General features: G+C 38.6%; 1 protein-coding gene across 1 annotated transcript; it reads right to left on the bottom strand.

The window, feature by feature from the left end:
• Window positions 1-12,111: 12,111 nt before the first annotated feature.
• LOC149839527 (putative protein phosphatase 2C 47) lies at window positions 12,112-16,823 on the bottom strand. Its single transcript, XM_090004161.1, has 4 exons — window positions 16,360-16,823; window positions 14,183-14,380; window positions 13,820-14,055; window positions 12,112-13,096 (listed from the first exon to the last, which is right to left on the bottom strand). Exons 1-4 carry the CDS (start codon window positions 16,552-16,554, stop codon window positions 12,547-12,549), a joined length of 1,179 nt encoding a protein of 392 aa, XP_089860287.1. The 5' UTR covers window positions 16,555-16,823; the 3' UTR covers window positions 12,112-12,546.
• Between the last annotated feature and the right edge of the window lie 699 nt (window positions 16,824-17,522).

Raw genomic sequence — 17,522 nt, 5'->3', positions numbered from 1 at the left:
TCGATGCAACAACGATTTATACGTTTAAAGCAGTAGTCATGTGTATTTATGATTTATGAAGTTATCACGATTTGTACTTAAGTTTGCTAAATCGTACTACAATGTTTACTTAGGAAGCCAAAACGTTACAACGATATGTACTTATGAAGGGTGAGATTTGTACAATGATTTATACGCTTGAAGCAACAACGATTTATACATTTGATGAAGTAGAGATGTGTAATTATGAAGCTACCTCGATTTGTACTTAATTTTACTAAATCATACTATAATGTTTATTTATGAAGCCAAATATTACGACGGCTTGTAATGTTGGTGATTATTTAACGAATGTGATAATTTGTAATAATATATACTTGGGAAAGCAGTTGTAACATACAATGATGCAGTTAAATTTATGTGTTGTGCAGGTTAGCAATGACTACAATTCGTAAGACAAGAAAGCCTTCGTCGTTTGAGGGGATGACTCTTGGAGAAATCATTCTCCAATCTGATATATGTGAGGGTTATGTAAAGAACATTGAGAATGAAAAAGACAGGAACAAATTGTTGGATATTTATTATGCGGAGCCTGATCCTTCAGATATTGAAGATGAAAAGCAAACGAAGAAATATGAGGAAGAACTAAAGATGAAAAATAAGAAGAAGGATGACGAAGAGAAGGAAAAGCAAATGAAGGAAGAGGAGGAGAATGAAAACTACGCACACTTATGAGGCAAAAGGACTTCTTCTTGCTGACCATGCAAAATTAAATCTAAATGCACATCATTCTTCATGTTATGTGTCATGATCGTCAGTTGCATCACACTATATTATGCATCGAGTTGTTATTTACCGTGCCAATAAAAGAAACGACTTATCGTATATGTGTGTTGACAATAACGAATCAAGAGACAACGATTTAATGACATCTACTATGCTGCAAAGCGATTTCAATTTTAATCACTAAATGAATAGTTATTTCAATACGCACATCGCCACCGCAATCGTGCAACAATATAAATAGTATGTTAAATACAAATATCATACAAATCAACACTAGCAAACACATAGTATGTTACAAATCGATATACATATCGCATAATATATTATAAATCGATACGAAAATTCAGCATAATAGCTTACAAATCGATATTAACAAACAAAACAATATCTTGCAAATCAATAGTATGTTACTACAACCGCGATTTACGTTATATTATTCCAATATTTTCTATACAAAGAAAAATCGTTGTTGCTTACATATACGTCATTGCTTAAATCGCAAACATCACAACCGGAATCCAGGTCTCACAAGGCATATCGATTTTTGACAACGAGCGGGATGTGAAATGACGCTTTTTTTACAAATGAATGACACATATTTTCGTAACAAAGGCAAATCATTGTGGCGATTTATGATTTACACATTTAAAGCAACAACGATTTATATATTTAATGAGTAGAGATTTATGATTTATAAAGTTACCAAGATTTGTAATCAAGTTTGCTAAATTGTATAATGATGTTTAATGTTGAAGTCCAAACGTTACAACTATATATACTTATGAAGGGTGTGATATCTACATCGATTTGTACGTTTGAAGCAGCGATTTGTATGTTTAAAGCAGGAACCCTAAAACCCTTAATGCCTAAACGCTAACCCTAAAACCTAAATCCTATACCCTAAACCTAAACCCTTAGTATCTTACTAAACCCTAACCCTAAACCCTAAACCCTAACCCTAAACTCTTAATATCTTACTAAACCCTAACCCTAAACCCTAACCCTAAACTCTTAATATCTTACTAAACCGTAATGTTAAACCATAAACCCTTAATATATTACTAAACCCTAAACCCTTAATATCTTACTAAACCCTAACCCTAAACCCTAAACCCTAAACCCTAAACCCTTAACCCTTAACCCTTAACCTAAACCCTAAACCCTTAATATCTTACTAAACCATAACCCTAGACCCTAGACCCTAAACCCTTAACCTAAACCCTAAACCCTTAATATCTTACTAAACTCTAACCCTAAACCCTTAACCTAAATCCTAAACCCTTAATATCTTACTAAACCCTAACCCTAAACCCTTAATATATTACTAAACCCTAACCCCTAACCCTAAAACCTATAAACTAAACCCTCGATTATGAAGATGATTCGGTATATCGATTTATAAGCTATAAACAGAAATTTTCATATCGATTTATATGATATTTGATCATCGATTTGCGTTATACTATGACAATATTTTCGTAACAAAGGCAAATCGACTAAACATTACAACGATTTTTAAGATATCAATAGGATTTGCCATATCAATTTAAGAAAATGTTTTGATTCTTAATATCGATTTAAGATATTGTTTTGATTCTAAATATCGATTTTTAAGATATCAAAACGAATTTTCAAATCAATTTAAGATATTGTTCTGAATCTTAATATGGATTTCTGTGTTGATTCTTGATATCGATTTAAGTTATTGTTTTGATTCTTAATATCGATTTATATGTTATTGTTATGATTCTAAATATTGAGTTATATGTTGTTTTTGTATATCGATTTATAAGCTATCAACAGGAATTTTCATATCGATTTGTATGATGCTATGACAATATTTTCGTAACAAAAGCAAATGGACTAAACCGTTGTCACTAAACAAATCATTGTAATGATCGGCATTCGTAAATAAAAATCAAACAATCGCTTAGCGTTGTGTACAGTGAAAATGCCACTGATTTGCTTTTACGAGTTGTTTCTATCGTGATTTACACAGTTGAGTTAATAAATGTATGAAACGGTGAATTATGAAACGTAAAAGTAATCTACTAGTAATGAATCGCTTTGCATAAATTTTGATAAACGGTTGAAATGATTTGCACAAACGCGCTCTGTACTCATGCACTGTAATTTTTATTTAGATATGGCTGACATAGACGTCATTGTGTAAATCATTATACCATCATGATTTACATAATGACGTCTGTCTTTTAGACAATGAGCTTTGTCTAAGTGAATGACATGTACCATCGCGATTTACACAATGACGTATGAAGGCCACGTGCTATCGCGATTTGCTTTTACAAACACATATCGTTCTCGTCGTAATTTCATAACTACAAATCCACATGATTTAAAACCACATTCATATACAAAAAATATTAGAATTTAGATACAATACATCATGACCAATGGTTTAGCTTAGATACAATACATAACCATCATCAATATTACGCATTGGCACATATGTGTTGAATACGCAAATCGCCACTTCAAGCACGCAAATCACAATAATGTCAATTGCACAGGCACACGTTTCAAAATCATAATACAAATATCTTACAAAATTACGCAACTGGCACTTGTTAATATCGATTAGTAAGCTCTTATGCTGATATATTGTCGATTTGATCGATATTATTTTGTTTGTTAATATCGATTAGTAAGCTATTATGGTGAATTGTCGTATATCGATTTGTGAGATATTATGCGTTTTTTAGTATCGATTTGTGAGATATTGTTCTATTTGTTAATATCGATTTGTAAGCTATTACGCTAAATTGTGGTATATCAATTTGTAAGATATTATGTGTTTTTGAACGTCAATTTGGTGATATTGTTTTGTTTGTTAATATCGATTTATAATATATTATGTTGATTTGCCGTATATCGATTTGAAATATATTATGCTGAATTACTGTAAATCCATTTGTAAGATATCAAGCCAAAGATAACTGAAAATTCTTACGAGCTTTCTTAGAAATGGTCACTTTTAGGTCATTAATTGATGAAATAGGGAAAGATTCATCAGCGGGTTCAATCTTTGGCTTCTTAATGTCAGTCTGTTTACTGTTTTTGTCAGCACATCCTCTCTTTTCTCGAGGAAATTAATGAGGCGAAACCTTATCCGCAACCCACCTTTTTTAAAATGAAGCTTCCCGATATAGTGTTGATTTGTAAGCTATTATTGTGAATTGTCGTATATCGATTTTTAAGATATTATGTGTTTTCTAGTGTTGATTTGGTGAGATATTGTTTTGTTTCTTAATATTGATTTATAAGCTATTGTGTTGAATTGCGATATATCGATTTGTAAGATATTATGTGTTTTTGAATGACGATTTGGTGATATTATTTTGTTTGTTAATATTGATTTGTAATATATTATGTTGATTTGTCGTATATCGATTTGGAATATATTATGCTGAATTGTTGTAAATTGATTTGTAAGATATCAAGCCAAAGAGAAGTGAAAATTCTTACGAGCTTTCTTAGAAATGGTCACTTTTAGGTCATTAATTGATGAAATAGGGAAAGGTTCATCAGCGGGTTCAATCTTTGGCTTCTTAATGCCAGTCTGATTACTGTTTTTGTCAGCATACCCTCTCTTCTCTCGACGAAATTAATGAGGTGAAACCTTATCTACAACCCACCTTTTTTAGAATGAAGCATCCCGATATAGTGTTGATTTGTTGATATTGTTCTATTTGTTAATATCAATTTGTAATATTATGCTAAATTATTGTATAGCGATTTGTAAGATGTTATGTGTTTTCTAGTGTCGATTGTTGAGATATTGTTTTGTTTATTAATATCGATTAGTAAGCTATTATGTTGAATTGGCGTATATTGATTTATAAGATATTATGCACAATTGTTGTATATCGATTTGTGAGATATTATGTATTTTCTAGGGACGTGTTTTATGATATTTGTAGTATGATTTCTATTCTAGAATTACAACAAAGAATTATAACATTACAACAAAGAATTATAGATTTACAGCAAAAAATTATAAAATTACAAGAAAGAATTATCGATTTACAACAAAGAATTATAGAATTACAACAAAGAATTACAGAATATTAAACATTACAATGATTTACACTAATGAAAGTTAAATGCTGCAAGTATTTTGTAGCTGAAGAATCCACACGTGATTCCTGTGTTGTGTTGCTTACTTTTGAATTGAACTGAGTCTGTCATTAAACAGGACAATATCAGGCACTACATTAAGTTCAACAAGAAATGCAAACATCATCCCAAAATTGTTACATACCAAAAGACTTGTCAAACTCATGTCATCGTTCCACTGAAACAGGTCGGGGGGATTACAGGTTCCAACGTTGTAATACATGTATGTAGGGTATTGCTGCATGTTGAAAATTACATAAATTAGATATTGATAAGTTGCACGTAATACAATTTACATGAGAAGCAATATACTGTATTACATACCTTTTCATGTGAAGGGCTTGGTTGCTTAAGGGTTCAGTGTTTCTTACATATTTTCTTGCAAACCAGTTTCAGTGCACCCTTTGTCCTCCGACGACTGCGATCAGAGGCAGTTTTCCTTTTAATACCATTCGCTAGGTGAATATTTTCATCATAATCTACAAGGTTTATTCCTGACTTGTCAAAGATGATGTTGACGCTTTGGTGCAACTTGTCATAAGAGTCAGGGGAAATGTAAATTTCACCTACGTTGTTCAATTCTCTTTTCTTAGATTGGTCTTCATGAGCTGCAACGGACTCATGGTGAATTAACTGCACTTTTTCAAGTAATTCCCTTGACACTTTTCTCATACATACATAGGCTACTTCATTTTTTGATGCCAAATCTACAACATGCATAAGTGACCTACATAGTTGTTGGTAACGGGAGGTTATGTGGCACTTCTCATCAACACCAGATTGACTGACATTATTTCTATCCAGCAGTTCAATCTTTGCTTGTCGCGTCCATCTTCGCATTATATATGACTCAGGTATTTCTTGTATCTTCTCTTGATTAAGTGTCTTTAATGCATGACGACATAAAATACCTTTGAATTCAAAAATTTAACTAAAGTTATTTATCGACACAGTTCTTAATGCTTTATTTTTATTATTTATATGTTTAATAACTAAAGTTATTTTCGCATAGCCTTAGAATTTTATATGCAATTTGCATTTAGCATAAATATAAACAATTGATGTCATATGGCACTCGACACTAGCATAGATATTTTCTATACAGTTTTTGACATAATGCATTCATGTCAAGCATAAGCATAAGCATAAGCCAAACATAATTATTCAAAAATTCAAGAATCTATGTGACAAACACAAAACAAAGGAAAGTTTTACATATAGTCAGAATCGAGTCATGGAGATGAAAATGATCAACGTGGGATGTAACTCATGTTACATAATCATATAGCTGTAATTGACATTACGTAATCCTATATTCTGCATGACATGCTAGAAATATTACTCTAAGTGGGTCTCAGGTTTTTGTATTTGTACTGGAGTGTATTATGTTTTCTGTTACTATGCATATGGTTCACCTCATCACTTAAAATATGTTTTGTTGACCCTCAGAAAAACTATGATCTTTATTGGGCCAAACAAATAATCAATGTTGTTTGTATCGTAGCGTATCGTACGCTATGATACGTACCTTATGATACACTATGATACATACTGTTATTTTTTATAAAAATGATATGATGTACACTCGTATCATGATACTAGTGTACATCGTATTCATATCATACGATACAATGTCAACATATTTTATAAAGGGCTGAAAAGTAATTTCGTATTTTTTAATTTTAAACACCCCTTGAGGGCCGACTCCCTCATTTGTGTAGAGGCCATTAAAGAGATATCCACATACCCTAGGAGTCATGAGAGTTGTTTGAGACCGATCGTAAGCAAGAGAGAAAGCTTTTGCGAATTCATCAAGAGTGCATTTCCATTATTTTTTCACTCAAGGAAGTGGGTTAAAGTAAAAAAAAAATCTATTTTTTGTTTCTTATCAATCAAGCCCGACAAGTGATAGTATGTCACACATAACCTATGTAATACAGACTCTTCTAAGAGAGCACCGCACCTGCACCCAAGCGGGTGTGACACTTGGACACAACATCCTTTTTGTCAGGTGAAATCAATCACATTGTGGTCCATTTCTGTCTAAAAAGTAAATTCAGTATATATATATATATATATATATATATATATATATATATATATATATATATATATATATACATAAATGCACACATGCATGCATTGTTAACTTAAAATTATTAAAAATTATATATATACCCTTCCCGCACCCTGCACCCAAGTTTTTTTAAAGTGTTGCATCATTGATTTCGTGCCCGTATCTGCACCCGCACCTATGTGACATAGATGATGTCTTATGTAGCTCATAAAGACATAAATGCTTATATGTGATTTTATGGTTGCAGTTTGTGCATTTCTCATTGTTTTGGGTGTTATGATTTTTTAGATTTTTTGTTTTTTTTTTTTGTTTTTTAGAATTTTTAATTTTTGTTTTCAAAATTTATGATTTTTTATGATACCATACCTATCTTATTTTGAGACGGATCGATACGGGTTGCGATTCTATACTTACAAGATACAACCTTGCAAATGACTTGTCTTTTTTTGGATCGTTTACAGGTACCTTTAAATTCTCTTTATGGTTCCTGTTACCATTGATAGAGAATTCTGAAATGAGTGGTGGTCATTGAAGGTTAATCTGCATCCATTTTATATAATTGTCACTGGACATGCCATGTCATTGTCTGATCCAGTCTTTGACTTTGACTGGAAAACTCTGATTCTAGGACTTCCCTCGGCAAGTGCAAAATTATAGACCATGAATACTAAGTAGCATCATGGTTGTTATTCCATTTACCATGAAATTGTTAATGTCTTTTGCGCATGAACTGAATGAAGAAAAGTGAGTGTTACTACATATTAGTTTATGTTTAAGTGGAAGGTCTTATCATGAACTATATATTGCAGGATCCAAGAATGAGATGACAATGAGTGTCAGAAAAAGAACAGAATGCAATGGGAAATTCAAATGATTTCACTAGTACTATAATAAGTGGGCAGCAGCCCAACATTGATGTTCAGAGTTTGTCTTTTGCTTCTAGTTGTCCAGTAAATCTTGGGGTTGTCTGCAATTTGAAAGAAGATTAGTTGAATGAGACTTGGAGTTTTCCACGCGTAGCGGTTGGACGCATGGGGATGCGTGTGGGTTAGGGCTAATTCCCCCAAGAATCACCTTAGGTGATTCCAACCGAGTATAGTGACTCGGGGTTAGGCGAGTAAATGACTAGGCGTCGGCGAATGAGTCTGGGTGGTGCTCTTTGTTATGATGTTCAATCATCAACTGGTCTTCGGACTGGGGGCCGCAAGGTCTTGTCCCTTCAGTGACAGGGTTTTGCTATGTCGTGCACATGGAGTCGCAAGACACTTCATGACACGCAAGGCTAAGGCAAAGTTTGTGTATCTTTCGAAAGTGATAGCTGATATGAGACGGTTAAGTACTTAGCGACATGAACTACCTAAAATGCGCACTTGAAGAAGCGCTTGATCAGCTTCCGCTACGCAGTTGCACACGAGGTGGTGCGCAGGGCCAATGAAAATGATTCAGCACATAGAAAAGTGTTGTGGCGTGACTTATGGCAGTTGGGTTGTTCAGACTGTGCAGTCTGGCGCGTTGCAGGTTTGCAAAAAATTCAATGCCCGTGACAAATTGGCATCAGAGCAGAAAGATTCATGGAGACCTTGTTTTTCATTATGTGTGACACTGAAAAGAACAACGGTGGTTTATATTGGTTACATAATTTTGCACAGTTGAAGTGTGATTGACCGAGCACAAAAGCGGGATGTTGGCAGGATGTTATAGGACATCTTGTCGATGATAAGCAAAAGTGTAAGGTTGTTGTTCAGTTGTTTAAAGGAACGTAGATGAGCCAAAGATTCCTATCAATTATGTGTTAGGCTTACAGGTGGAGCGTAGCGTTTGCCTTATGCATGCAGAGAATGCACGTTGGATTCGACTGGATAAATTTGCACCTTTGGGTATGGGAGACTCAATTAAAAGTTTTAGATTCTCTCCCAAGATTATAGGTTAGCGGAGTGCCCATGATGAGCAAAGATGCTCATTGCTTTGGTCATTTGAGTTGAGAGTTCCTCTATGGATTGTGTGTGCTAAAAAATTGTGGTTCATGACTCATCGGTTTGGTTCCTGTGAGAATGTTTGCTGGCTCTGGAAGAGAGTTGCAGCGTTGGGCGGTGTTGCCCCTTGTGTGGATGAGTGACCAGGAAGACGCTTGGATAGACTGCTTTGGGATGTTACGCAAGTAAGCGTTCCCTACGTGAGGACTAGTTTGGATCATTGGAAACCCGCAAGTTGGTGCCTAAGAGAGTTGATATTTTATGGCACGCGTTGGTGGACATGCTTATCTGCGTGCACCACGGAGGGTTTGGAATTACCCTTACTGGGGTTGGAAGGCACCCCAGCTATGAGCATAAAGACGACAAGTTTGTCGTGCGAGCGAGAATGACCTGCTTGAAGTTTGAGACTTCACTGAGGTTCCACGAGTAAATGATGCTCGATGTTGATGCAGCAAAAGACCACTGTCTAAGTAATTGGAGGCGCGTTAAGAAATAAGACTTGGCGTATTAAAGGTTACGACGATGGTAGACGAAAACCAGAACAAGCTGAGTAGGGAGAAGAAAAGACTAAATCAAATATGAATCTAAAGAGAAATTGGCATATCAGTTAAGACTGTGTTCTTACTTGCACTGACATTGTCGAGGACGACAATGGTTTGGGTGGGGGAGAATGTCCCAGACTGAACCTTCGGAATGAGGCATGTGCAGTGCGGAGCTCTGCTGAGTGGTAAATGCATCGAGTGTAGCAGTGTGCAGTATGTGTTGGCTTGATCGGTGACGGGCGATGATAGCGCCACATGCGATAAGCAACAATATTGGCATTAGTGCACCTTTGGGTGGTGGCTCAAACGTAGAGCGTTGGTTGGATATGCAGTGCCAACGGATCAGACGATGTTGCCTTTGGAGATTTTTTTATGGGCCTCTCGACTTGGAGTTTCCCACGCGTAACGGTTGGATGCACGGGGGTGCGTGTGGATTAGGGTTTTCTCCCAGGAATCACCTTAGGTGATTCCAACCGAGTATGGTGACTCAGGGCTAGGTGAGTGAATGCCTAGGCGCCGGCGAATAAGTCTGGGTGGTGCTTTTTGCTATGGTGTTCAATCATCAACTAGTCTTCGGACTGGGGGTCGCAAGGTCTTGTCCCTTCATTGACGGGGTTTTGCTATGTCGTGCGCATGGGGTCGCAAGACACTTCATGGCATGCAAGGCTATGGCAAAGTTTGTGCCTCTTTCGAAAGTGATAGCTGATATGGGACGACTATGCACTAAGCGGCATGGACTACATAAAATGCGCACTTGAAGATGCGCTTGATCAGCTTTCGCTAGGCAGTTGCGCACGAGATGGTGTGCAGGGCCAATGAAAATGATTCAGGATATAGGAAAGTGTTGTGGCATGACCTTTGGCCGTTGGGTTGTTAAGACTGTGTAGTCTGACACATTGTGGGTTTGCAAAAAATTCTATGCCTGTGACAAATTGACATCAGAACAAAAAGATTCATGGAGACCTTATTTTTCATTGTGTGCGACATTGAAGAGAGCAACGATGGTTTATCTTGGTTACATAATTTTGCACAACTGAAGTGTGATTGATTGAGCAAAGAAGCAAGATGTTGGTAGGATGTTATGGGACATCTTGTCGATGATAAGCAAAAGTGTAAGGTTATTGTTCAGTTGTTTAAGGAAACGTAGATAAACCAAAGATTCCTACCAGTTGTGTGTTAGGCTTGCAGGTGGAGCGTGGCATTTGCCTTATGCATGTAGAGAATGCACGTTGGATTTGACTGGATGGATTTGCACCTTTGGGCATGGGAGACTCAATTAAAAGTTTTAGATTCTCTCCCAAGATTGTGGGTTATCGGAGTGCCCATGATGAGCAAAGATGCTCATTGCTTTGGTCCTTTGAGTTGAGAGTTCCTCTATGGATTGTGTGTGCTAAAAAGTTGTGGTTTGTTGCTCGTCGGTTTGGTTCCTGTGGAAACGTTTGCTGGCTCTGAAAGAGAGTTGCAGCGTTGGACGGTGTTACCCCTTGTGTGAACGAGTGCCCAGAAAGATGCTTGGATGAACCGCTTTGGAGTGTTACGTAAGTAAGCGTCCCCTACGTGAGGACTAGTTTGGACCATTGAAAAACCACAAATTGGTGCCTAAGAAAGTTTATATTTTATAGCACGTGTTGGTGGTCATGCTTATCTGTGTGCACCACGGAGGGTTTGGAATTACCCTTGCTGGGGTCGAAAGGCACCTCAACCATGAGCATAAAGACGACAAGTTTGTCGTGCGAGCGAGGATGACCTGCTTGAAGTTTGGGACTTCAATGGGGTTCCACGAGCACGTGATGATCGATGTTGATGCAACAAAAGACCAATGTCTAAGTAATTGAAGGCGCGTTAAGGAATGAGACTTGGCATATTAAAGGTTGCGACGATGGTGGACGAAAACCAGAACAAGCTAAGTAGGGAAAAGAAAAGAGTAAACCAAAGCTGGATCTAAAGAGAAATTGGCATATCAGTTAAGATTGTGTTCTTACTTGCACCGACATTGTCGAGGACGACAATGGTTTGGGTGGGAGAAAATGTCCTGGACTAAGCCTTCAGAATGAGGCATGTGCAGTGCGAAGTTCTGCTGAGTGGTAAACGCATTGAGTTTAGCAGCATGCAGTATGTGTTGGCTTGATCGGTGACGCGCGGTGATAGCGCCACACGCGATAAGCAACGATATTGGTGTTAGTGCACCTTTAGGTGATAGCTCAAACGTAGAGCGTTGGTTGAATATGCAGTGTCAATGGATCAAAGGATGTTGTCTTTGGAGATTTTGTTATCGACCTCTCGACTTGGAGTTTCTTACGCGTAGCAGTTTGAGGCACGGAGGTGCGTGTGGATTAGGGCTAATTCTCCCAAGAATTGGATTAGGGCTAATTCTCCCAAGAATCACCTTAGGTGATTCCAACCGAGTATGGTGACTCAGGGTTAGGCGAGTGAATGCCTAGGCGTTGGCGAATGAGTCTAGGTGGTGCTCTTTGCTATGGTGTTCAATATCATCAACTGGTCTTCGAACTAGAGGCCGCAAGGTCTTGTACATTCAACGGCAGGGTTTTTCTATGTTGTGCGCATGAAGTCGCAAGACACTTCATGGCACGCAAGGTTAAAGCAAAGTTTGTGCTTCTTTCGAAAGTGATAGCTGATATGAGACGACACTAAGCAGCATGGATTACATGGAATGCACACTTGAAGATACGCATGATCAACTTTCGCTAGACAATTGCGCACGAAGTGGCGCGCAGGCCAATGAAAATGATTCAGCACATAAAAAAGTATTGTGTCGTGACCTTTGGCCGTTGGACTGTTCAGACTTTGCAAGCGCGTTGCGGGATTGCGAAAAATTCTATGCCTGTGACAGTCCTACTTTGTCCCACTCCTACCTTATCTACAAAAGGGCAAAACAAAAAACACTACAAAACAGATAAGCCATCAGCCCATCATTTTACCGCTAGGATCAAGAAAGAGAAAAATAAAAAATAAAGGAGGAGCATAAGCAAAAAAACGGAGAGCTCGCTTTTCTGCAGATTGTCAAGTTACCTAAACCTAGAAGCCACCTTCATCATTCCAGCAAACTCTTGAGGTTACAAAGAGCTTCAGCAGAAATGCTGCAACACCTTAGTCTAGGCCTCTGGTTCTGACTGAAGCCCGGGTCGCTTGAGAAACAGACAACAATGACTGTAAGATTGTCGAATGTGTTCTTCCTCAGAGCCTCCATCACCAATTGCTTCGCACATCGCTCGGGGTCATCGTGACTGCGAAGACCTCGCCGAACCACGGCCACCGCGTCCTGGCTGGACATAACATCCCAGATCCCATCACAGCCAATGATCAAGAACTCATCATCTTCTGTCAATATAACTTGCCGAAATTCAGGGTCTGCTATTAACGGAGAAACAGATCCTTTAGGCAGCTTCATGTCCCAGTCACCTAGTGCACGACTGACGGACAACAGCCCGTTTAGGTAACCATCATCCACAAACCCGCCCGAATCCTCAATACGTCTCCTCTCAGAAGCATAAACCGGTCTGTGATCTTGAGACATGTCGATGGCTTCTCCTTTCCGGCACAAGACTGCTCTACAGTCACCGGCATTTGCAACCAGAAGCAACCTGAAAAAAACAAGAGGGGGCGGGCGCTTGAGTTAGCAGAGTGGTCATCTAGCATCAAAGAAGCAGCACAAAGAGACAAACGGATTCATTCAAAGCAACCATTTCACAGATAAACTCAGATTCCGCACAGCACGTGAAGCTTCCAGCTCATGACTACTCAGACCCCTCGACTCCCGAGCAGAGATCACGGGCCCTGAAGAGTCAAATCACACAAATGGCACACGTGACAAGTCCACAAACCAGACATGACCCACAGGTCAGCATTTTTAGCCATACGTAAAAACACCAAGGCCGCTTTTGTTTGGCCAAAATTTGCTCAAAAAATTAATGTGTTAAATTTCTTTAGAGTTTTAAACGAGCAAACACCTTAGCTATGGTCCAGAAGATTATATAAACAGGGGCCCGCCTTCGTGTGCAGATCTGAACAACCAAGAACAGATAGTAGGCCCATGGTATCAGGATTTAAAATGACCAGCACAAGTTCAGTGACTTTCTCCAACCATGGTAGACTCATCATATTATCAGGTGAAGCTACCAGTGCATTTTTTAGACACGATTAGTGCACTAGCAAACCTAAAACGAAAATATAACAGCGGGTGAGATCTACACCCTCCACTCCCAAGCATCCCCAGCCACAAAACTGCAATTGGTGATTTGTATTATAATGCTCTACTAAGTTACTAACCTAGTTCTAAAATTTGAGAACGTGGTGAGCAAACCGACCTTCCAAAGATAAGTGCTGTAAGCACGGTGCTGCCTGAGGAGGCGCTGATGCTGCAGTCATCTGTTAGTGCAAGATCAGCCGAAAGGAACGCATCACGGACGGACTCCTCAACTCCTTCAAGGAAGGCATCATCAGCGAAATCTGACTGGGGGAAATCCCCATCTTCAAAGAAAAATCTGAGAGCGTTCTTTCTCAAGTAGCCAGCTGCATCGGCACCACCGTGCCCATCAAACACCTGCAGGGGAAATCACCTTAGTGTCTCTCCCTAGTCATACCAAATTCAATCTGAGAACAAAAAGTAATACTTGCTACTAATAATTAAAAGGAGAAACAATAGATCAGGGTGAAAAAAGGATTCGTACCGCATAAAAAGCACTAGGTGTAGGAAATCTGAACATTGATCCAAATTGAGCAGACAAATCATCAATTCGGATGTGCTCATCTTCCATGAACCTTCGAGGCCCAATGTCAGAGAAGCTTCCTGATCTTATGCATGGGAACTCTGTAAGAATCTCAGAGTCAACGGAAGCATCTGGTGCAGGCTTTGGAGATAATAGGCCCTGATATCAAACACAATCATGGTTAGTGAGCGTTTAGATATCTAATCATTTCTCGTCAGAGAAGTCTAACCAGAAGACTAAAATCGTGTACATCTATCGTATGCTTTTAGATATTCAATATCAGCATCATTTTGATGGACTGAAATATGCCACAAGAACAGCTTGGCAGTAAGAGCAGCGCGACTTGTCTTGCAGAAATTAAACGGCTCTTACAGTTAACAATGAATTTCTTCCTTATAACATATTAAACAAGACCATTAACCATAGAAGATATTGCACAGAAAAGCAAAATTGAGATAGATTTCCAAACGAATTGGAATCATGTGACAAATTCCATTGTGAAATCAAGAAAGCTTTAGTTTCGCAACAATATACAACAAACTTCACTTATTGTCATGCATGTACATGCACATGGTGCACACGCACACACTCCATGCTTAAAGCAGATTGATGTGAAGTAGGCAGAGAACATTCCAAGATTGATTCACTATAGCAAAAGGAAAGGGCTGATAGTTAATTAATTATCCCATGTTATCTTATAAACCAAAACTGAAGAAAGATGTCATCATCTCAAGTGTTTTATGTCAAACATGGAAGAAAATTTAATCGAGATCATTCAACAATTTCCTCACTATAAGGCCAAGAATTGCATTGTTCAAATATACACTAATTAAATGGCAAAGGCCCCTCGATACTATTTCCAATCTAATGCACGAAAAGGGCAAACAAAAATGTACATCAGGGCAAAAAAATTAGAAGGGGTGATACGATTTTCACTCGGACTTATCTAGATGGCAAATTTGCCTAAAGAATACCAACTGGGGCTCCGCTTGTCTGGTAGGAGTACCAAGTGCACGTCTCCTTGTGTTGGGACGTCGCAGGTTCAAAACCCAATGGTATAGTTGAATAACTGGTAGGGGTCTGCCTAACCCCAGCTTGCCTTTCAAAAAAAAATGCCTAAATAAGGATTTGCTTAAAAAAACTTACAAAAGAAAAGGAAGAAAGAAATATCATCATAAAGATGCACTAAGAGATTGAACAAACTAGAGTAGAACAGCAAATGTCAGTTTCACCCTTCTAAGTACCCAGACACGGCCAAAAAATTAAAGACGAGAAACACGCAAGCGCAGGACGATACGTAGAAAAGTCAAATGAATATGCGAAACGGGTGATCAGGTATTTAATGCTCATATTGCACCTGATCTTTTCAGGTGGCCAGGGGAACTCAAGGGCTTTACTTTTACCAACCAATGTGCGGTCCGTGATGGGATTTTTTTCCTTGGATTATCCCAAATTCAATAGTGACCTCAATTTCAACCCTCAAAACTTTCGAAGCCATAAATTAAAGCTACCCAAGAGTCTAAATCCTGAAACAGGGAATAGCAAAAAATTAAAGAACAGCATGATTTCTCCACCAAATTTCCAACACTAGAGAAAAAATACGAAATTTCAATTAAGAAGCGATTACGTTTCAGGTGTCCCAACTCCAGAGTTTCGGAAACCCTTACAAAGCAAACAAAAACCTAGTGAAAATAAATAAATTCGAACTGGACAAAATTTCACAGAACAGAAACCGGAAAATCCACAAATCAGCAAGAACCCTAATCCACCAAACAGAGATTTGATAAAGTAATATAATTTAACAGCTACTCCGACTTCATTATAACGGGAAAAAAGGGTCAATAAAAAGAAGAAAGTAAAAGAAAAAAGCAGAGACAAGGAGAGCTTTTACAAAATCATCATCCATATCAAACAAGTATTTCTATAAACGAATCTTCAATACAACCAGAAAACGTCCACCAAAACTCGCCGTAGTTCATCTTCCTCTAATCGAATCTCTAGTAAAAGCCAGCACAAGCCCTAACCAATCTCTCTCTCTCTCTCTCTCTCTCTCTCTCTCTCTCTCTCTCTCTCTCTCTCTCTCATCAAATTCTAGCCAACAGACAACAATAAAAGGCAGAGAAGCCGTGGGATCTCACCAATTCGTTCAGAGAAGCCGCTGAAGGGATCGATATCGAGCCGTTGGCGCAGATTTGATGGAAAACAGGCCTTGACGGCACCGGAGTCTCGATGATCTCTTCGATCTTCTGGATGCCGCCCGACTTAGAGATGCACCGGTACCGAACACCCAGCAGAGGGATGTTCTGGTTACACAATTCCGCTCCCACGACCATCTCTCTAGGATCAACGCAGGACACGAACTGAACCCTGAAGACCGAGTCTTTCCGCGAGAACAAGGCGGAGTTTTCCAAGATCCCTCGGCGTCTCGGAGAAGGAAAGCCAGAATCCGTCGCAGATCGCTCACAGAAGGATGCTAGAGAGAGCAGAGAGATCGCCTTCTTCTTTCGTTCTTTCTTCTTCGAGAGAGCGCGATTCTGAGGAGAAAGAATTAGAGGGAGGAAGAAATTGCAGAAGGAAAAACGTCTTAGCAGCAGGGAAACAACGAACCGTGTCACGGGGCAGACGAGATTTTATAGTCTAAGTGTTTCATAATTACAATATTGACCCAATGCAAGAGTGAAAATTACGTAATTAAGATTAGCTAGTTACAGAACTTAGTCATACAGAGATGGAAAACCTGGGACGCAGGGATGGACACGAGCCGAGCCTGGGCTGTTCGAACTCGGCTCCGTTCCAAGCTCGAGGAGGGATTTGATCTCCTGACCTCAAAATATGTCTTTTGATCATTATTACTAAAAAAAAAATATACATACTAAAAATTCTTAGCAAAAAAGGTGTAAAATGTAAGATTTAAGCTCAACACGTTCTTAATAAAGACTAATGCCTTACCCATTACAGTAACAATGCAGTTCTGAACTTTTTGCAAAGACATTATATACACGGGGTTTGCAATGAACTGAGCCTTATCGAGTTTGTCAAGTTTTATCGGGCTCCACGGGTCGTTCAAGCTTGGTTCGATAGCTCATTCGAAATTCATATACACTGGTTTAAGCTCAGCTCATTTACGAAGTCGTCGAGCCCAAGCCAAGCCGAGCTGAGCTTGAGCCAGCTGGGTTCGGTGTGCATCCTACTTGTAGGAAACTATTATTTAAGAAATTACAAGACTTTGGTGAGGTCCTCTGCAGCAGCATCGGGTAATAGATCCACTTGGCCTGGTACAGTGTGGGTTTTGGCTTGTTCT

This window comes from Nuphar pumila, chromosome 4 (assembly GCF_984573655.1).
Source record: "Nuphar pumila chromosome 4, dmNupPumi1.hap1.1, whole genome shotgun sequence".
NCBI lineage: Eukaryota > Viridiplantae > Streptophyta > Magnoliopsida > Nymphaeales > Nymphaeaceae > Nuphar > Nuphar pumila.
The sequence above is the reverse complement of the archived record's forward strand: the minus strand, read 5'-3'. Positions and strand labels throughout refer to the sequence as shown.

Bases quoted from the DNA above. Each gene is read 5' to 3' on its own strand.
- LOC149839527 (XM_090004161.1), bottom strand. From the start codon at position 16,554: ATGGTCGTGGGAGCGGAATTGTGTAACCAGAACATCCCTCTGCTGGGT. The intron at 14,056-14,182 runs GTACGAATCCTT...TTTCCCCTGCAG, and splicing joins CACCTAGTGCTTTTTATGCG to GTGTTTGATGGGCACGGTGG. The intron at 13,097-13,819 runs GTCGGTTTGCTC...TGTTTTTTTCAG, and splicing joins ACAGCACTTATCTTTGGAAG to GTTGCTTCTGGTTGCAAATG.